This window comes from Cydia pomonella, chromosome 28 (assembly GCF_033807575.1).
Source record: "Cydia pomonella isolate Wapato2018A chromosome 28, ilCydPomo1, whole genome shotgun sequence".
NCBI lineage: Eukaryota > Metazoa > Arthropoda > Insecta > Lepidoptera > Tortricidae > Cydia > Cydia pomonella.
The window spans coordinates 5,906,902-5,930,164 of NC_084730.1; the positions used below are offsets into that span (position 1 = coordinate 5,906,902).

Here is a 23,263-nt window from a genome sequence, read left to right on the forward strand (position 1 = left end):
ATGCAACTTTTTAAATCATGTGCTCCTATTCCTTGAAACTATAGAATGTAACCGGTTTTTATTTTAATATAAGGTCACTGTGGGCAAGACCGTCTACAAGGCAAGTCCGTCAACACATTATAACTTTTGAATTAGAAAGCGTTTGCCGCTTTGGCGTCGAGTTTATAAGTCAGTTTTTCGTGCTAGTTCCCTCACTCTAAAACAGATGGCGCTGTGACAACGAACTTCAGAGCAATCCGCGTAAACAAGTCATTACGTGTATGGAACTCGAAGTGATAGTGCGACAGTCTCTGCAAATAAAATTGTTAAAAATAGTTTGTGCCAAGATTTTGCACCAGAAATTGACTACGTAAGTAATATAAGACCCGGCAATCTTTATTATGTGTTTAAATTATCAGATATTGGCTTAGTTTTGTAATTATACGTTCCATCATTCATCACATTAAAATTTTGCTAAGTTGGAAAGTCCGTCTACTATGCACCAGGCAAGTCCGTCATATGCCGATCAGATATCAGCTATCAGATTATCAGATATTGGCTTAGTTTTGTAATTATACGTTCCATCATTCATCACATTAAAATTTTGCTAAGTTGGAAAGTCCGTCTACTATGCACCAGGCAAGTCCGTCATATGCCGAATCTCCTTGAATCAGAGGTTACCAACTGTTAAATGGCTTCAATATTATTTATTACGATTTTATAAGGTTACTACAGATATGCATCTTTACAACATTGCGCATGATGTTTGTGTTTTGTGTTTATTAACAATTTTAATCTCGAAACTACTAAAAAAATATGTTCTTCATCCTCAGCACTATGTAACCGAAAATACAAATAAGAAAATACCTATTAAGTAAATAAATAAATAAATATTGGCCGCAAACTAAGCATAGCTTAGCTTTTACTATTGGTGCTAGGCGACGACATATACAAACTTATATAGATAAATACATAAAAAACAAACATGACTGGAGGAACAAATATCTGTGTAGATTATACAAGCAAATGCCCCTACCGGGATTCGAACCCATGATCATCGCCTTCATATGTTATATTATTATACCTATGACACATATTATTACCCTTTTTACTCCTCTTGAATTTTATAATACGGTTGTAGTCATATTTTCTTGACAGTTTTGAAGATTAAAATCATTGCAGCTATATCAGTCCGTACGTATTTTTTATTTCGGAACATTTATTGTACTTATTGTGGTTTAGGCGTTTTGCCTACACCGTGATCACGACACGCTGTACCGCGCGTGCCACGCCGCTATGTGACGTGGGTTCTTCGCCTTACTTATCCTGAAAATTTATGTATGTAGGGTACCTACTTGTGTTATGGAGGTTGATTTGCCAATCACTATTTGATTTAAACTTAAACGGTGTTCGTAGTTTAATTTTTTTTTTACAAGAACATATGGTACAATACAGTAGATGTTATAAATTTACATTGTTGACCCCTAATATGTTCTGCCATATGACATGTGAAAATGGTTTTCCCATGACATGACAAAGCCATGCATGTGGACACTAACTACTAAAACTAAAAATTATTACTATACTAAAATTGCTACTACTATGAGTTTATTTATGTAACCCTCTTTGATCTCCGTAAATTTAAAACGAGTAAATTTAAAATGACTATTGGTATTTTATTTGAGAAGTCCAAAAAATAAGTACGTATAATTATTTTCCAAAAAAGGTTTACCACCCCATTTTCGTAATATATGACTTACCTTTTAATAAGAAAAATTGTGTTTATTTCGAATCTAAACCCTATATTAACAAGTTTAGAGTACACTTTTCATTGTCTTGTTTTATTCTTTGTAAGGATTCGAATACGAACACATAAGCACCCATAGTATGGCTGATATCGTTACTAGACGGACTTACCTTAAACTACACGGGAAGTCCGTCTACTCGCCGAATTTTTAAAAACACTATTGTTTTTGCTTAATTTATGATTAAAATGATCTGTCACTATAGCTTAACTATTATTTATGAAATTCTTCATCGTATGTGATTACAAGCGGTCACGTAAGTGAATAATTAACGGAGCTAGAATACTCCAATGTAAAAAATAAATAAAGTATGCCGGTCTTGCCCACAGTCACCTTACGAATAACCGGTTGTTAACCAAAAATCCAGTTTTTCTGATAGTATTGTTAAAACAATATCTTGCATTAACTTGAAACCCAAATATCGGGAATAGTCCATCAAAAATTACTAAATAGTACTTGTACAACAATAGGAAAACTATGGACAACATTTTTAACGAGAGCTCGGATTTACAATTTTAATATGCGAGTTATAGTGTAGTTTTAAGATGTATTTATGTATGTTGAAAACTGTGTAAAAAATATTTAGAACAGATATTAGATCAATCAAATTTAACCTTTTATCATAAACAAAAGAAATAAATAATAATCATCTCTATTTGTCAAGTAAAATGTATGATGACTGGTCTGGCCTAGTGGGCAGTGACCCTGCCTATAAAGCCGATGGTCCCGTCCCGGGTTCAAAGTTCTAATGATGGAATCCATGAAGAATTGAGGGAACACTTAAAATCTTATAGGTACACATATAGTGATTTTTGTATTGTTTGTCTACAAATTAAGCATTTTCATCCAAAAACTGGCAATTAGTGTAGTGGAACTGCTGATGATAAACAGAACGAAACTCCCTAACTACGTATTTACCGTTTGAGTATTTGTATTAATTTGTCCTCTTTGTAGAGCAACTAAGGTGATGAAAATGAAAACGATGAAAATCAGAACGAATACTTTAAATTGAACATTCTAATGTAAGGGCACGCTGCCGTCTCAAATCGAGAAAAGTGGGACATTGCTAATTTCGCCTTCGATAGGGAATGATTTAAAAAAATATAACTTCAAAATCAGTATTAACGTTAAAAAAATGAAAACTATAATGTTTAGAGAAAAAACTTTCACTTATTTCTATTTTAAAACGAGCTGCAGCTGTGGAAATGCCTAGCGATTGAATTGTGAAAATTAAAAATGATGCTCGGTTTCGTTTTTTATGAAAATTTTTTTTCTCCATACATTATAATTTTCCTTTTTATACCGCCCTCTCCGCATATTTTTTTTAATTGTATAGATAAACTATCGGTTTTACATATAAAATACATACAGTTTTACATATTTTATTTAATGTGTTAGCGAAAAAAAATTGTTTTCCATAAAATAAATAAAATAATTTCGTATATTTTTTATAAATATTTGTTTCCTGACGCTACCTAATAAAGACCGCCGCGCCGTTGAAGGCGCTTATTCCCATGACTTACAACTTGTCCAATATAAGTGAATCCGTATACGTATCGTAACTATGAATAAACAAGGTTCACACTTTTATATTGGTTATCTTGAGTCGTGCGCTCGGTGAACGATTGGAATATATAAATACCAGGAGTAACTACGAATTACCAGTGTTTACATTATCTCTTGTCAAGCGTACTTGTCTTTTCCGAAAAACCATCAGAAGTGAAACCTCGAGATCCCTATCAACTGAGATCATATCGTTATACTGGTTTACTGGTGGTTGGTTATGGTGGTATTAATATCAAAGAAAAAGAAATACTGCATAAATAAAATAAATAAATAATTATAATTGCATAAGTTGATACAAAATGCTATGCAATAGCTTTACCGCGGCAGTCCCCGAGTGCCACACGTCTTTTTTTTTAATGTGTTTTATCTATTGTCATCGTCATAAAATTATATATAACATGTATAATTTTATGACGTAGTCACGCAATGACGCTTCCTTACCAAATAAATCGCTACCCAAAAAAAAAACTAACAAAACTACCCAACAACTTTACTCCTTTCGAATAAGATTGCATTTCGAATAACGTTCATTTCTCAAACAGCAAAGTTAACTTGGTAGTTAAAGGTTCTTTTTAGTATGCAATTCGCGTTTAAAAGTCTTACGCTAGGTCGTTCATTGTGCACTATAAAAGACTCTGTGTTCTATAAATAATTCATTTGAGCGATCATCTGATTATCATGGTGGATGACTGATCAAAAGTAGGTCGCTGAGGTCATTTCGTTTCGATATTATTACTAGCCTCAATCCACGCATTATACTAAATACTATCATTGATATATATCTAAGGATGGGCCTTACGGGCAGTAAGAATGGTGCTAGTTCAGTGGTGTCACTCACGAATTCGAGCCAATCGTACAGTCTAACTAACGCAACTAGTTGCGACTTGCGAGTGTCACCGTACTTAATATGTATATAAATTTTGCAAGTTAATATAAAGCCTGTATTTAATAAATATAAACTTACTGCAGCAATACGCTGTCCGCTTCTCTGGCTCGCACTGTGCTGAGCATTCACTTTTGCCAGCTTCCGAGTTTTGAAGAAGACTGTTGAAGAAACAACGTTATGAAAAAACAACACAGAAGTGATTCTATAAGAGCTCCGTCAAAAAAGTTTTGTACGGAGCTCTACGTCGACATAAAAAGCAAGGCGTAGACTAATACCGCGTTTTTAGAGTTCCGTACCCAAAGGCTAAAAACAAGAACCTATTATTAAGACTCCACTGTCCATCTGTCTGTCACCAGGCTGTATCTCATGACCGTGATAGACAATTGAAATTTTCACAGAAGATGTATTTTTGTAAAATAAATATTTAAGTGGGACGTGATCTTTTTTGCTTTTTTTTGCGTATTGGTATGGAACCCTTCGTGCGCGAGTGCGATTCGCACTTGGCTGGTTTTTTTAAGATTATAATTTTTATATCCTCAAAAGTAGCGGCAATTACTTTTTCTTCCGAAATGCTCCTTGAAGGGTTCCTATGATATCTAATATTGGTATGTACAGTCAGCGTTAAATACTTTGTAGCAGTCAAAGTGGCCAAATAGTTCGGTACACCATACTAAATATATGGTGTACCGAACTATTTGGCTACTTCGGTTGCTACAAAGTATTTGACGCTGACTGTACAACAATAAGTAAACAACTGTTACTCAGATTTAATTTGGAGGGGAAAAAAAAATACTTTTTAAGGTTATAAAATTTCTGAAGAGAAACGGATAGCCATTGACATAAACAAAAAACAAAAACAAAAAAAAAACAAAAGTATGGAAACAAGGTTGTTTTATTTAATATCTCCTGTTTCTGTCTTTGTTTTATAATTGTTACCTTAAATTTACACTAAGCAACCACAAAAGGTTAAAAATACTTACTCGCTAAATATCAAAACGTCCTAAAATATTGTCAAAAACATAAAAAAAAATTAGGAGAAAACCGGCCAAGTGCGAGTCGGACTCGCACAGGAAGGGTTCCGTACCATTATCTATAAAAACGGTCACCCATCCAAGTACTGACCCCGCCCGACGTTGCTTAACTTCGGTGATTGAACGAGAACCTCGAGATTGGAAAGAAGTATTTTTTTTTAAATTCTGTTTTTAGTATTTGTTGTTATAGCGGCAACAGAAATACATAATCTGTAGTCATTTCAACTGGCTAACTATCACGGTTCATGAGATACAGCCTGGGGACAGACGGACGGACGGACGGACAGCGGAGTGTCAGTAAAGATATAACTATGAAAGACTGTTTGTTTCATAAATAAATAAATAATATTGTTGAGTATTAGATTTTTCATAATCCAGAAAGAAAAATGGGGACTACATATGGAGAAGCCGTCGTCCCCTTTCCTCTTAAAAATAAATAGTTACCTATTGAGAGAGTCCCGAGGGTCCGAATCGGAGTCGTCCGCGCACCGAGTCGACGACTCGGACATCTTTGGTGTTGCTGTGAACAAAATTACATTTTATAATCTGTATTTTATAAAAACTACGTGATACATATTATATTTTTCTACTCGTCGACTGTAATGGTTGAATTAAGAAACTATAATTGCGTACTTTTCCGCACTCCGACTCAACTATAAGATTCATTTCGATACGCTGTAGTCAACTGTAGACCAATCACGTGCAGCCGCGCTCCCATAGAAAAGACAACCGGAGCGGGGCGCGGGGCGCGGGGCGGAAGCCGCACTTTAAGTCTACTGAGATACTTATCAACTTTATAAAAACCGGCCAAGAGCATGTCGGGCCACGCTCAGTGTAGGGTTCCGTAGTTACTCTTCCGTCACAATAAGCTAAACTGGAGCTTAAAGTATAGTAAATTGTTAACCAAGGGATGAAACGGTACCTTTCACCCGAGTTAAACAAATAGGCAAATTTGCATAATCAGTACCTAATTAAAGTAAGTCTTTTTACTATGAAGGGAAAACTTTTTGCGATAACTCAAAAATAGCTAAACTGATCATGTCCGCTATAGTTTTCATTTAATGTCTTTCTTAAGCTCTACTTCCACGATTTTTTTCATATTTTTTGGACCTATGGTTCAAAAGTTAGAGGGGGGGGGGACACATTTTTTTTTTCCTTTCGGAGCGATTATCTCCGAATATATTCACTTTATCAAAAAATGTTTCTTGAAAACCCCTATTAGTTTTGAAAGACCTTTCCAACGATACCCCACACTCTAGGGTTGAAGCGAAAAAAAAATTTCACCCCCACTTTACGTGTAGGGGGGGTACTCTAAAAAAAATTAAATTTTTAGATTTTATTGTACGACTTTGTCGGTTTTATTGATTTATATATCCATGCCAAATTTCAGCTTTCTAGCACTAACGACCACGGAGCAAAGCCTCGGACAGACAGACAGACAGACAGACAGACAGACAGACAGACAGACGGACATGGCGAAACTATAAGGGTTCCGTTTTATGCCATTTGGCTACGGAACCCTAAAAAACTAATATTATAGATGACTCGTAGAAAAAGTATTGTATACAACAGTGATATAATCAAGCTTTTCAATCTCGTACCTTACTTAGGAGAGGTCAACAGTTTGAGTCTTTATTTTTTAAATATGCCGCCTTTTTCTACTCACTATGTAATTAAAAATGAATGTTATCCAAGACCTTTAAGTAAACACCCCAGTAATGGGATGGTATAGACAAATCCTGTACAATACGTATTTTCCATCAGTTTTTAAACTCTAGCAACATTTTACCATAAATAAGAGCATTTGAGTTGCTTAAGTTTAATTTTTCAGTGATATTTATTAGTTTCAAAATTAATGGCGCCATACATCCCATGACTGGAGCAATAACACATAGTTTTAACTTGTTAAAATATTGAAACCAATTGCAGCAGCTTTGATTAAATACATAAAAAAAAGGACGAACCGCAGGGCCAGATTTAGGGGAGGGCAACCGGGGCTACAGCCCCAGAGCCTCCACAAAAGAGGGGCCCCCACAATAGCGACTTCCGAAAATTTACCATTTTATTTGGAAAATAATTTGGGGCCAGGGGGCCTCCACTCCTTCATTGCCCGAGGCCTCCAGACCTCTAAATCCGGCATTGACGAACAGGACAACTTTTAACGCATAAAGCGGTAGACATTTTAAAATAAGCTATAATATTTCTACCGCTTTATGTGAAATAACAAAAATACTCCAAATTTTCTCCTAAATGTCCCATGATTGGTGCCGTTACCAAAGGTTATTTCAGTAAGCTAACTTATTGAGTGTTTTTACATATTTTCGTTAATAATATTACATAATAGATACATTGGTAGATAGTAAACAATTTTACGGAAAATTATTCCGTAATACCAAATTTAGGATACGATAACCTAAGCTGTTTGTTCAAACGTGAGCTTGTTATAGATAAACCGTTAAATAATAACAATCAGTAATCACGTTATAAACATATGATACACAACAGGAAGAAATATTATGATTTAATTAAAAAAAATACCTATAAATTGTAATATCGCTTGCAGATTCTGCGTTGTAGAGTTAGACCTAACTTACTCTGCAGCGATCAATAAAAAGTAGTTTTTGAAAATCAGTATGTCGTAGTATAGTTATATATTTTTAAAGCGGTTGAAGCGCCTAGCGGTAAGAGCGTGCGACTTGCAATCCGGAGGTCGCGGGTTCAAACCCCGGCTCGTACCAATGAGTTTTTCGGAACTTATATACGAAATATCATTAGATATTTACCAGTCGCTTTTCGGTGAAGGAAAACATCGTGAGGAAACCGGACTAATCCCAACAAGGCCTGTTTTACCCTCTGGGTTGGAAGGTCAGATGGCAGTCGCTTTCGTAAAAACTAGTGCCCACGCCAAATCTTGGGATTAGTTGTCAAGCGGACCCCAGGCTCCCATGAGCCGTGGCAAAATGCCGGGACAACACAAGGAAGCAGAAGAAGATATTTTTAAAGCGGTTATCAAATTGATTGGTTTGATTTTTTTATGTATTTCATTGTTAGCATTATCCTTGCGTCCGTGTGGTGAAAAATATTCTGTAAAACAAATTACTAACGGTTTATCACTACTTACTTGGCTGGCGCGATGACCGAAAAAGAGTCTTGGACTCCTACACAAGAGCACGCCACTTTGCTCGGTCCAGAGCGGACTCGCGCCAGCTTTCGCTGACGCCGAGCTCACGGAGGTCTGCCTCCACTCTATCCACCCAACGATATTTAGGATAACCAACAGGACGGCGTCCAGTTGGTCGACCGAAGTAAGCCCTCTTCTAGAAAATGTGGGAGTGAAAAATACTTAGTTGGTTGAGTCGTTATCACATGAACTCATAACGATCTGATTCATTAACAAAACTACAAAAGCTAGAAAATTGAAATTTGCACACTAGTTGCATTTATAAAGTGTACAAGAGATAAATGAATAAATAATAAATAAATATTACCTATAGGAAATTATTACACAAATTGACTAAGTCCGACAGTAAGCTCAATAAGGCTTGTGTTGAGGGTACTTAGACAACGATATATATAAATATTTATAAATACTTAAGGGCCCATCAACGTGCTCAACGTGCTCACTAGTGCCACTCCTAAATATTTGTGATTATTTAAATTTAATGATGGATATTTAAAAAAGGGGGCCGCTACGTACTGTATTTTGTATTTAAGTACCTTTTGAATACAACATAATAGTTTTTACGTTGCTTTTTTGAGCCCCTATTAGGGTTAAAAAGGGGGTGAAAGTGTGTTTTGGGAAATAATCCCACGCGGACGAAGTCGTAGACAACAGCTAGTTTGAATATATATGTAATGTCATATAATATGTGTAGAACTAGCACCCAGAGTCGCATTTACATAACGGAACTAAATACCATCAGTGTAATCAGATAAACGTAAATACATACATGTAACATAGTAAAATAAGGAACTAATACATTTAGATTAGATTAGAAGGCCCTGTACAATACCTACTGCGATATCTACAGAGGAAACGCTAATTAACGATAAATATAACCTAATTAGCCCTTTACACCCGGCTTATAACGGTTGAGGAGATTTTCTACATTTTTTAAATTTAAATAATTGTTGTTAAATGGGACTTAATAAAGAAACGAGAGTGACTTGTTTAATTATGAATAAAATAATCTGAATTATTAAAAAAAATGCCGCCGACCTGCGCCGTAAAAATTTTTTTTCTTCTTACTAGACCTAATCAGAACTGGCGTTGTAACTTTAGGTCCATGGGGTCCCAGCGCGCACAAGTTTTTTGTAGAAATCGCAAAGCGTCTGGTCGACGTAACTGGTGACCGAAAAGCTGGCGGCTTCCTCGCACAAACGTATCAGCAACTTGCAATAACTTAGCTCTAGATTAGGTACTAATGTTCAATGGGAGTTAATAAATAAATGAGAGTGACTTTGTTTACTTATGAATAAATAATCTGAATTATTAAAAAAATTTGGCCCTTATATGGAGAATCGGCCGAATTTGACGACCGACTCACATAAAATTTTTTTTTTCGCATCAATAACATTTTTCTGAACACGATACCCAATAACCTTAAACGGATCCCCACTATTCTTACATTCTGTACAATTTAACATATAAGTATTAAACAGTTATTCATCCAAATAGTCTACAAATACGATAGTATTGCATATTGCATAATATTGCACCGGTGCAGCAGCTTCAAGGCTGCCTCTCACCTCTCCATACTGGCCCTCGGGTCATTCGCCGCGTGACATTGGGGATTCACATAATTTTAACAACATTTTAGCGAAGATTTAACGATTTTATTAAATAAGTAAAGTGTTAGAAAAAGCGTGCTTTCGGGTTTAAAGCACGCGGTTATTTTATGAGATAAGCGCAGCGTTAAACGCGATGCGTTTGCCGCGCACCCATTTTACATCAGATATTAGGTACATTTCTTATGCGAACTGCCAAGGAGTGGAATGCCCTGCCCGAGTCTGTGTTTCCGCATGAGTACAATCTGGGTCTCTTCAAGGCTAGGGTAAATAGGTATCTCATAGGTAAGCGTGCTCCACCGTAGACTGCATCATCACTTACCATCAGGTGAGGTCGTGGTCAAACGCTTGCCTATCGTTATAAAAAAAAAATCTGATTAACTAAAAAATTACAAATTAAAAATTGACTAAAAAGCTCTCTATTATATCACGATTGTATACAATACTACTGTAGTTAGTAACATAATGGATTGGAACTGGCAGGTTGAATTTTATGGCCTAGATGCTTCATTAATAAGACTTAGACCAAAACTAGGGACATGAAAAACCTATACTCCGATTTTGATCGCAGTTTTGATATATGACACGCAATATTTTAGGGCCCTTGCGCATCGCGATTACTCTAACAATTCGCGGTGTGCAAACGCCCTAACCGCGAAATCTGGGCTATAACCGTGAAAATCGAAGTTCGTCAATAGCGGCCTGTCACTAATTTTCCCTGTCACTCTAATTACGTCTTACAATTAGTAACAGAGAAAGATCCCCGCAATTTGCGAATTTCTTTTTACGCGGTAGGCTCCCGGAGATTCTAACGACCCTAACTACCTTTTACAATTTATAATATTCTAGAAACCTTCAGTGCTATCCACATACACGAGATCACACAAAATCTTTATCGTACAAGTTCAATGCTATGATAATCCTGACCTCGCTCGAACTCTGATAACGTCTCAATGTTTCTAATTCTTAACTTACACGTGATAGAGTGAGACCAAGCTAAGTTGGCAACGATTTTGATAGCCCAAACTGTGCAAGTGTTAAGTAAACATCGTTAATGTAATAGAAGTTTGACGTCTAAAATAACGCACTGTCTGGGCTGCCAAGATCGCTGCCAACATATCTCGGTCTGACTCTACACCCACAGGATAAATAATGGCATTTTAGTTTCACATGTATCTACAACTAAAGTAACTCCGCCGTAGCCGACGAGGTGGTGGAGTACGTTCGTCGGAAGACTGGCTACACGCTGAGGGTACACCAGCTTCAGTCGCGTCACTATGTGCACTTCAGTTCATTTGCGGTGCGCGTGTCGCGGCCGCTGCAGGACACCATCGCAAGCGCGGACGTCTGGCCGAAGGGTGTGGTGTTTCGGCGGTTCCGGGGCAACCTGCCGAATCCTACGCCGAGTCAGACGACGCTACCGAGCCACGCTGTTACGTCGTCGCCCAAATCCAATGTTTAAATTGTATTTGTTATTATTTGTTTTATCTCGTATCTTTGTATTTTTTTTTTAATATGTTTTGTAGTTCGCAGTGCCTTAGTAGTAATACTGTAATGCTGTGTAACTAATTTGAATAATAAAATAATAATAAAAATAATTATGCGATTCAAAGATTCAAATAATTTATTTGCACAGAATACACGTATAGTGCAGATTATCTTTTAGATTTTCTAATTGACTGACTTTTTTTATCAAATTCTATAATGAAAAGTAGCTACTGTATAATAGCATGATTTCTATAGTAATCTAAATTGTATTTTTTCTTATTTAATGCATGTTAATTATAAGATGTAATGTTTTGAAAAAATGTGTCCCGCCGAGTTTCTTGCCGGTCCATATTGGGTACCCTCCTCCAATTGAGGGGGGATTTAAATCTTCTCGGGTCAGAGGTGTAGCTTTATTTGACGTTCATAAGCACATTGTAATATGCCCACTTGAATAATAAACTATCTTTATCTTTATCTCTTTATCTTTATATGTCAATTGTAATGTCTAAAAAAAAGTTTTTATTGACCCAGCGCTAGCGAAGGCCTCCGTTTTAGCTTGGGCAAAAATGCGTTCGTGTCTAGATTTTATTTATTTATTTAATCTTTATTGCACAAAAGAAAACCTTATAGTACAAAAGGCGGACTTAATGCCATGAGGCATTCTCTACCAGTCAACCTTTAGGCAAAGCAGAGAGATTGTGGGCAGTGCTATTTTCTCCTCTGCAAGTCGCAATTCTCAAGCGATTGTCGTGAAATTTTGTGAGCAGGTTCGATGGTTAAATAGGCATTTTTTAACTATTCAGTTATTTATCAGGGTGCACGATCCATACAATTGTGTGGTGTGTACGTGGACGCAAAAATGAAATTGTTTTGCCAATCACACTTGATTCGATTGTAAGATTGTGACCGTTCCGGAGTTGCGGACGCAGAATTGCCAATTTTTGACGCTAGTATGCGCGTTCACTGTTTTTTAGGGTTCCGTAGCCAAATGGCAAAAAACGGAACCCTTATAGATTCGTCATGTCCGATGTCCGTCTGTCTGTCCGATTATGTCACAGCCACTTTTTTTATATTTATTTAAAACGCACAGGCACCATACATCTAAAATTGGTGATTAAGTTTTGTACGCTACGTTACATGTGGACGCCAATAGATGAGACTGAGACCAAATTAATTTTTCTAATCAAATTGTCGATTTGTTTGTCCCACCGACGCCCAATTATGCTTTACAACAAGACAAACATTAGGTACGAATTGTTTGTTAACAGTACGAATGATCACACTTCATTACACATAATCTCAAAACAATATAATATATTATGTTATGTCTATTTCTTTATCTATTTCGTCAATGACCGCCGTATGATATCATGTCTTGCAAAGTTATACGCAAATGTGTATATCTTTTTTTATTGGAATAAATGATATAATACGCACATTAAACGAAAAAACTATATATGTTCTGTAAATATGAAAATTGCTTCTAAAAATCGGCAATATCATGTTTGAGATAACGTATCGATTACAAGAAAACACGTTGAAACCACTTGGATGTGGGTAAAAAAAATGTATAAGCTTTTTGGAAAGAACTAATTAATAGCTCAACCTATCATATTCCAAAGAATTTTCGTGTAAAGAATTTTTTAGCTTTATATCTAAAAAAACATCAAGAGCACCCGGATCAAAATCCCCGCTTTTTCCCTCAAAATATTATTGTCATAAACTCACAAAATCAACTTTCGTTTCAAATTCTACTCAGTTTCGTTGCGTGTGCGTGTGCGTGTTTGTGTGCGTGTTTGTGTGTGTGTGTGTGTGTGTGTGTGTGGTGTATGTGTGTGTGTGTGTATATAAGTCGCCAGCAACATGCTGAGATGAGGCCATTTCGTGACACTTTACTCTCACTATGTTCTCTTTTATGTCTGTCTATTATACTGTTTGTGTGTTTATGAATAAAACAAATTCTATTCTATTCTATTCTATTCTATTCTATTCTATTCTATTCTGTTCTGTTCTGTTCTGTTCTGTTCTGTTCTGTTCTGTTCTGTTCTGTTCTGTTCTGTTCTGTTCTGTTCTGTTCTGTTCTGTTCTGTTCTGTTCTGTTCTGTTCTGTTCTGTTCTGTTCTGTTCTGTTCTGTTCTGTTCTATTCTATTCTATTCTATTCTATTCTATTCTATTCTATTCTATTCTATTCTATTCTATTCTATTCTATTCTATTCTATTCTATTCTATTCTATTCTATTCTATTCTATTCTATTCTATTCTATATGTATGAGTGTGAGTGTGTGTGTGTGCGTTGCGTGTTTGTGCGCGTGTGTGTTTGTGTGTGTGCGTGTGTGTGTGCGTGCGTGTTTGTGTGACGGATGGACGAACGAATGGAGTGATGGTCGAACGAAAAGTTGGATAGCCGGACATGACGAAATTATAAGGGTTACTTTCTTTCCATTTCGGCTGAGGAAAGCTAAACACTTTAAACTAAAAAACAGATTTATGAAAGCCCTAGCAGCTCTAGTTATTAATGTTTCTTCCGGCCAATTTCACACTTGACATAGGTCAAATCATAGATTGGTCTAGTGCAAAACAATCACTCCAATTGTGTCACTTCTAATATGGGTCAGCCTGTATTCAGGCCACGCAATTGATACACCATTTATAATTGACGTCATCGTGTTGCAGTGATTGCATTGTATGGAGATTTATATTTAATTGACTTTCAAATTTCGAAGGTTCTGAATTTGTCGTAATCTGAGATAGGTCGTGTCATCTACGATGACGCGTAGATTTCTCAAATCTAACTTTAATAACATGGTATTACGAGTCAAGGCATGCGGCTTCGTATACGATCATACGTTCTATAATTGCATTGTATGGAGACTTATTTTTAATTGATTTTCAAATTACGAAGGTTTCGAATTCGTCATAATCTGAGGGCTTACCTCGAATACCGAAATTCGCAAAAAGTGGGCGACTTTCTCTTTTAGTACACACTTTTATTATTATTAATTATTAAACGGCTTTATTTATTATTATTATTGTTGCCATGATACGACGCGGAACGCATGTCTCTTTTGCTGCGACCTTATTGTTTTGCTTTTCGCTTCCCGCTTGTTTACGTTACCTATTTCTATCTTCTGAACTGTTCTACTTCTACTTTAAAACTGTGCCTGTGTGTTCTACCCTTCTGTGCCTTCTGTATTGCTTGTGTATGGATTTTCCGTGTACTTTAATGTAATAATTTAAGTATACCACTTGAACTGTAAGTCTGCATTATTATTTACGAGATCCCAGTGGATAGTACATAACCCTGACCATACAACTATACTGGTCGTCATTTGGAAGGCGTGCGTGTGGCCGAAGCCAACACGTAGAATCCCCTTGTAATAAGACAATTTACTCTAAATGTAACGTGACACCAACCGACGATTATCCCTGTTCACACTATAGCAGTGCACCCAAGGACAAGCCCCGGTTAGTGTAGGACTATTGTAAAAAAAAGCGGCCAAGTGCGAGTCGGACTCGCCCATGAAGGGTTCCTTTATGACGTACCTATTAAAAAAAACTACTTACTAGATCTCGTTCAACATTTTACCACTTTGGTAGTGTCTCTCGCGCAAACTATTCAGTTTAGAAAAAAATGATATTAGAAACCTTAATATCATTTTTGAAGACCTATCCATAGATGCCCCACATGTATGGGTATGATGAAAAAGATTTTTGTTTTTAAATTTCATGACGTATTAAAAAAAAACTACTTACTAGATCTCGTTCAAACCAATTTTCGGTGGAAGTTTACATGGCAATGTATATCATATAATTTTTTTTAGATTTTTCATTCTGTTATTTTAGAAGTTACGGGGGGGGGGGGGACACATTTTACCACTTTGGAAGTGTCTCTCGCGCAAACTATTCATTTTAGAAAAAAATGATATAAGAAACCTCAATATAATTTTTGAAGACCTATCCACAGATACCCCACACGTATAGGTTTGATGAAAAAAGATTTTTTGAGTTTCAGTTCTAAGTATGGGGAACCCCCAAAATTTATTGTTTTTTTTCTATTTTTGTGTGAAAATCTTAATGCGGTTCATAGAATACATCCACTTACTAAGTTTGAACAGTACAGCTCTTATAGTTTCGGAAAAAAGTGGCTGTGACAGAATCGGACAGACAGACGGACATGACGAATCTATAAGGGTTCCGTTTTTTGCCATTTGGCTACGGAACCCTAAAAAGGGTACAAAACATACTTTGCACCGATTTTAATAGAACAAAATGACGGAGTGTCATTACAAACGTCAGATTTTCATAGAATTTTGACATTCATGATGATACTGCCATACTTTATCATTGCAAATGCCATGTAAAACTAACTTAGTGGGATTCTATCTCGTTCATCAAGATCCGCTCAGTGTTTTTGACGCACACGTGCTGCTAAAATAACAACCCCTCCTAGTTTCGGCTTTGCCCAAACCGGTAAAACTACATTCATATTCTCGAACTTCCGCGTGTAATTTAATATTAATAAGACCTTGCTTTACCTATACAACTGCAACGAATGCATTAAGATATGTGCAATTTTATATATCAAATAAAATTAGGGAAACAAAGGAACTACAATAGTTTCACTAGATTTAAATCGACCGGGATATAAACCGTGATTACCTTTTATTTTATATTGTTTTTTCGATTTCAGTCTAGTGAAACTTAACGTGAATAATTCAAAACTGTTACTAAAATGGTTTTTTTTGGGATATGTTAATTAGTAGGTACCCGTCCGCTTCAAGTTGGCCGTTACCTCCCGGCCCGTTTCCCCTCGACTACCACAGCTGGGGCCCATTTCTCGAACGGTATTAGTCTAATATTATTAGTGTGTTGCGATGGTAACCTATGCGACATGACAGGGGCCCATTCCTCGAACGGTATTAGACTAATATTATTAGTCCACGGACTGGGGCCCATTTCTCGAACGGTTTTAGTCTAATATTATTAGTGTGTTGCGATGGTAACCTATGCGACATGACAGGGGCCCATTCCTCGAACGGTATTAGACTAATATTATTAGTCCACGGACTGGGGCCCATTTCTCGAACGGTTTTAGTCTAATATTATTAGTGTGTTGCGATGGTAACCTATGCGACATGACAGGGGCCCATTCCTCGAACGGTATTAGACTAATATTATTAGTCCACGAACTGCCAAATAGTATGGGCTACCATGGCAACACCCTATAATATTAGACCAATACCGTTCAAGAAATGGGCCCCTGTCCGTGGACTAATAATATTAGTCTAATAACGTTCGAAAAATAGTACAACTACTTATATTACTTACATTTTATACAATAACAAGAATTATTAAATAAATAAAGAATCAAAAAATTAAGTAAGTAATTATTTGCTGTCGACAGTACTAGTAATTATAACTGTGACGTAACCTGTAATGTAACAGTCGCCGATGGCCAACTCGAAGTGCACGGGTACAGTCCAGTTCATAAATATGAATACATTTCTTCACCTTAATCCATTGCAATAAGGTGAAAAAATGTATACATATTTTTTTATGAACTCGACTGTACTACGGTCATAGAGTTTAATTGCTGATCCATTTAGGGTTCAAGCTAATTTGGTTGGTAATACTAACGGTATGAATGTCCAATGTAAATTGGACTGTTTTAAGAGAGGTATGGGCATTGTGAATGTCATCTCGCTTTGTGTGGTAGGGCACAGCACAGCGGATGTCATTCCAGATCTAGAGCAGAGCCCAACCGGGGAAGTACCTCCACCTTACAGAAAACTGCAGCCTAATAACACTAGACCCTACTCATAGTGTTGTTCCTGCCCCGGTGAGTAAGGTTGCCAGAGCTCAACGAGGGGAGGGAGGGTTGTTAGGGTCGGTAACGCGCATATAACTCCTCTGGAACTGCAGGCGTACATAGGCTACGGAGACTGCTTACCATCAGGCGGACCGTATGCTTGTGTGCCACCGACGTAGTATTAAAAAAAATCCTAAATAGCTCAAAAATTAAAGTCCGACTTCAATTTTGACCTATAGCCGTACCACCGTGGACCACGAGTTGACATTTGACGTTAGCGACTGCGTAAACTATAGATCCACTAGATAGCAGTCCATCTCGGTCGCACCAATACACCAGTACTATACGAGCGAGATGGACAGCGATCGAGTTCACGCAGCGACTACTAGTCATACAATTCAGGTGTTTCACAAGCCATCCTTCAAACGAGTTTGCAAATTTGCATTATTGCACATTTTGATGGTCGATTTGTTAGATTCATTTAGAAATAGAAGTCGAAAGCCTTCAACGTTTTTTCATCACACTTGCTCATACACGGTGTTATTGTATACCAACATACGGAAAGAGAGATCTAAGCCCTCCTACGTGTACACGTTCAACGCAGCTGGCCAACTTTATTGTCACGCGTGCAATAGAGTATTTAAGAGCAAGTTCGGCCTGGCCAGCCACATTAGGGCTCATGCTAGACAACGTTCATAATGTGTTAATTTGGGGTCGCCGTCATCGAAAACGATGAGGAGGACTATATGTGTACCAGCATACTGAGATGGAATGAGCTTTATTATGTTCATGGGCATATTGGGCATAATGGTATAAAATAAGTTTTACTTTTAAAATATACTGACGTTGCTAATAAGTACATTACGCCACAAGTGCGAAAAGTAGGAAATTCGCAACGAGTGGCGATAAATTAAAACACGTCCGAAGGGAGTGTTTTAAATCGACACGAGTTGCGAATTACCTTCTCATACGTGTATTGTACAGTCACGTCTGAAAATATCGGTACAAAAAATGTGCCAAAAATATGTATACACTACCTTAATATACGAGCAATATGAAATACGAGCAAAATTTTTTCGTATTGATATTTTCAGACGTGACCGTACAACGTTTTACAATACATATGGCCTTTTAAATTTTCGACATATGCTCGTTGACAAATTTAATAGCCATTTAAAATATTTTTACACAATTTTCAATGATGGCTGAATGCCGGATGGATCTGTGCCTTCGATGCCTAACCTGTCAAAAATGACAATATGGCAATAGGGCAAAATTTAAATACACTAAAATTCTAAGAGTCACTTTTCCCCTGGATAAATAACCGTAACCACCGTAACTATAGCAACGAGTGACATAAAAAACTTGATTCAACCATTTACAAAATGCCAACACGAAAACAGTTGTTCTTAATTGACTATGAAAAATGTAGATTCTAGACTAAGGCTAAGAAAGATCCTTAGCCTACTTTGTACTACTTAAAGATGTTTAATGCGAAATGAAATAAGATGCGTTTAATTATGGCGTACAATCATAGAACACAGTTCTAGAATATAGTTATTTGTTTTACGAGGGGGCAAATTTTGTTTAACCCTCGTGTCTTGAAACCCTCTTACGACCAAGATTCTACTTCTCGAACCACTCGCTACGCACGTGGTTTAATTCAGTTAATCAAACTTGCCTCCGAATGAAACACAATTTTTTTTTATTCGGAGCGTTTATTTCCGAAAATAATTACTTTATCAAAAAATTATTCCTGTAGACCCATATTGATTTTGAAAGACCTATCCAACGATATCACACACTATTGAATAATTCGAAAAAAAAACCATTCTGTATGGGAGGTACCGTAATTTTTTTTACAACTTTTTTGGTTGATTTATTTATCCATGCCAAATTTCAGCTTTCTAGCACTAACGATCACGGAGCAAAGCCTCTGACAGACAGACAGACGGACATGGCGAAACTATAAGGGTTCCTAGTTGACTACAGAACCTAAATAATACAGAAATGTTTATTTGACAACCACACCAGTAGACATATCGGGACGTCTGGTGGACCCCAAACTAGGCTGAGCATCTCGGTGCCGTGGAATGCAAATATGTGAGTGAGATTTGATAGGGCCCATTTCTCGAACGGTATTAGTCTAATATTATTAGTGTGTTGCCATGGTAACCAATACGATTTGACGGTTCGTGGACTAATACCGTTCAAGAAATGGGCCCCTGGTATAAGTTTAACAAGAGGTATACAATGTTGTATATATTTAATTAGGAACATTACATATTATGTACAAAAACCTAACCATCAGTCCTAATATTCAAAAACTACCAAGATGTAAGATTTATTCGCAATGCAACAGTACCATGTGTAGGCGTAACACACATCAAAGAAAACAATGATCCTAACGAATTGAGTGTTGCATTAAGTGATGTTATAAAAAAATTGCGCTGTTAATGTGGCGAAACAGGGGTCAGTAAAATGACCGAAAAACGATTAGATATGACAACGTATCACATTCATACGTGAGCGGTTACCGGTTAATGACTTTCACACACAAATGACACAAAACAACACGCACAATGAGTCAATGACACAAAAGGCCATCTAATCGCAAATTATGTAAACAGCTGATTAACTGATTAACGAACTTAAGAGGGAATAATAATTTTGCGATCCTAACGAAATAACTGTACTTTTTCTATTAAATTCCATTTCGGGAGAAAACGGTTTCCACAGTTAACTAAATCTCATTAAATCACATTGATTTTGATGTCGATCGCTTCAGCATAATATATAATAGGTTTATACACGGTGTAACACGAGGAACTCGAAAGATTTTAACCACGCACTTCTGAGGCAAAAGAAGGAAAAAATGTTATATGAGTTTAAATAAATTTTTCAATGTATTTGAATGTACATAAAAAGTTATTGTTATGGTAAAACTGGCACTGAAAATGAATTTTTACAATTTTTTTTGTAATATGCAATCTAACTTTTCCTTTTACGTAACGTATATCTGCCTGGTACAAGTTTTGGGAATAAATCAAGTTATTTTATTAAATATTTTGATTTGTGTTTTATAAGTAACTACAAGACTATGAAAAAATGAAATGAAATGAAATGCAAATCTTTATTTTCAGGCAACTATGGGCCCATAGAGAAATACCTTAAAACTAGCATACATATCATAAAATATATAAATTAATTGTGACTGAAGATTTGGCGGCTTCCTCGCACAACGCTTTGCGATAAAAAATTACGCAACTTTTATTCAATTAAAAAATAAGTTAAGAAATGTTTTTTGGACCCGGGTACGTCCTTAAACTACGTCCAAAAGAGAGGTATGGGCAATGCGAATGTCATCTCGCTTTGTGTGGTAGGGCACAGCCAGTGGATGTCATTCCAGATCTAGAGCAGAGCCCAACTGGGGAAGTACCTCCACCTTACAGAAAACAGCAGCCAAATAACACTAGACCCTACTCATAGTGTTGTGTTCCTGCCGGTGAGTAAGGTTGCCAGAGCTCAACGAGGGGGGGCGGGTTTAGGGTCGGCAACGCGCATGTAACTCCTCTGGAGTTGCAGGCGTACATAGGCTACGGACACTGCTTACCATCAGGCGGGCCGTATGCTTGATTGCCACCGACGTAGTATAAAAAAAAAAAAAAAATATCTGTCCATACGTAATTTTACTAGACAAACTATTTGGAATGTGTCAATGAGAATATTATCTTATTATCTATCATCTATTTCTTATCACAAATGAATAATAGATGAGGGTAGATATTCCTTACAACGTATCTTTTACTACCTACTAGTTTTACTTGCAAAAAAATATTATATTTATTTATACTCGTACTTTATTGCACATGAAATAATAAGTACAAATGGTAGACTTTAATAACTTGAGGCATTCTCAAATTTCGATGATAATATGGCTTTAAGATGAGTTCACTTTGGTCATAGATGGTAGGATCAACTAGATGTGCTATACGCGTGCACCCGTGAGGGACACAACATACGCAATGCGACCAAATAACAAAACACGTTTTAACATTCCTGACAACATACCAAAATCAACCTACGTAATTTGGTTGGGTTATTTGTTGCCCACCATAAGCCATACTAAAATTTACGGTAGCGAATAAAAAAATAAAACTGTGAAAAGAACAAACAATAATAGCGCTTTCTCTGCTACTCCTACTGAAAGTTCAATATGAGCATCTCGTTCGATCATCTGCCGGCTCTACCATTTCATCTGTATACTTATTGTATCTCTAAGTTAGCTTAGACATACTGTATCTGCGTTGGCGCATTTATTATTCATTGTTTATCTTTTAAGAACTTAAAAGACGGAAGCAAAACCACTCATAGATATGTCTAGTGACTAACCTGTTTGCCATTTATTTTAAGACTACTTTTCTGACCCTGAACTACTATATATAGTTTGGCAAGAATTTCCGTCAATAGAAAAAGGGGGCAAATTTGAAAAATGGAGGCGCGAAAGATTGTCCTCCATAGAAAATTTGATTTTTGGGGCATCGTTCTACTGACAAAGTTGGGTTTGCCAGAGTAAGAAGGTACTAAAACAAAAAAAAAAACAAAGATTTCCAATGGAAGGATTGGTCCTTAGGACCCACGGGTGGATTTAAGAAGTGGACCCATCAAAATGTTTGATGTTCATTTTTAGGGGGAGGGGGGTCCTAACTTTTCCTTGATATATTGTTTATATATCTACATCATTTAAGCTACCTACTAGGCCAAGTTTAGTATTGTTTTCGTATAAATTAGGGATGTCGAATTCATTTATGGAGTGATATTGACACCATTCCGAAGTGAAAACATATAATTTAAATCTAAAATGAAATAAAAACAAAACTGTTTTATCTCATAAATTTAAGGGTGTGAAAAGATAGGAGGAAGTTTGTATGGGGATTAATTAACTGCTGAACCGATTTAGATTAAATTTGGGATGGTTTACATCTTTGATTTTGTTGAAAATTATGCCAAACTTGACTTTAGTACCAATACTTAAACAGTTAGCTATGGGCTAAACAATGGCAATGATTTTCAGGCGCGTGCGCAAAACATTATTAAATTAAAACAAATCACGTGAGATCCAAGAGAAACTTCAGGGCATATTATTAAAAATAATAAGAGACAAAAATATAATATAAATAATAATGCTGCTACGGTATTAAAAAAAAAAAAAAAAAAATATAAAAAATATTAAATAATTAATTTTGGATTTTCGTTTTTCTAAATGATTGTCATTCCAAAGTTATGATAATAAAATAAAATAATATAAATATAGAATATTATGAGTTTTTTGTCTTATATGTATAATTCGACTTTATATTATACAAAAATGTCAAACGAAAAGCGCCAGCAGTTAATAATGTAAGGAAATCTCTGACCCACTATTTTAACTTAAGCAGTAAATTATTTTAATGCATTAAAATAATTACATACTAAGACCAATCTAAAAATAACAAACCTTAATCCTTACACTCACTATAACCATAAACAAAAAAAACTGTAAACTGACCTCTTTCCAAGAAAAAAAAACACAGCACTCAGAACGTCATATTTTGAACGCGTCCTAACGTTATTTTTTAAATTTCGAAACACGCGCCGTTGCGAAAGACCGCAAGATCGCGACTGTCCGCGTTCAGCCACAGTACCCGTGGACCGTGGCCTTACGGATAGATAATCCAACTCATTATTAACAATTAAGCAATAAAAACAATGGTGATGGTTTATGGATGCGTAATAATAGTGGACGGTGGTGGTTAAAATTAATTGTAAAAAGTACCTTTGTAATTATAGGTACATTGTAAAAACAATTGTTAGATGTAAATATTCCGCGTCAAAATCAGCGTCTCTTGATTAACTCTAAGATGACTCGTA

At 36.3% G+C, this 23,263-nt stretch overlaps 1 protein-coding gene across 2 annotated transcripts in view; it reads right to left on the reverse strand.

Annotated features, from left to right (window-relative positions):
* Positions 1 to 23,056, reverse strand: part of LOC133533039 (scavenger receptor class B member 1-like) — an 84,818-nt gene extending 61,762 nt beyond the window's left edge. Inside the window, exons 1-3 of one of the 2 annotated variants that reach the window (XM_061871956.1) lie at positions 22,902 to 23,056; positions 5,712 to 5,787; positions 4,315 to 4,394 (exon numbers count right to left, since the gene is read on the reverse strand). In XM_061871956.1, the coding sequence (XP_061727940.1) occupies positions 4,315 to 4,394; positions 5,712 to 5,776 (145 nt within the window). In that variant the 5' untranslated portion in view covers positions 5,777 to 5,787; positions 22,902 to 23,056. Of the gene's footprint in view, positions 1 to 4,314; positions 4,395 to 5,711; positions 5,788 to 22,850; positions 22,870 to 22,901 lie in introns of those variants that run through there. The other variant, XM_061871957.1, reaches the window with a different exon arrangement.
* Between the last annotated feature and the right edge of the window lie 207 nt (positions 23,057 to 23,263).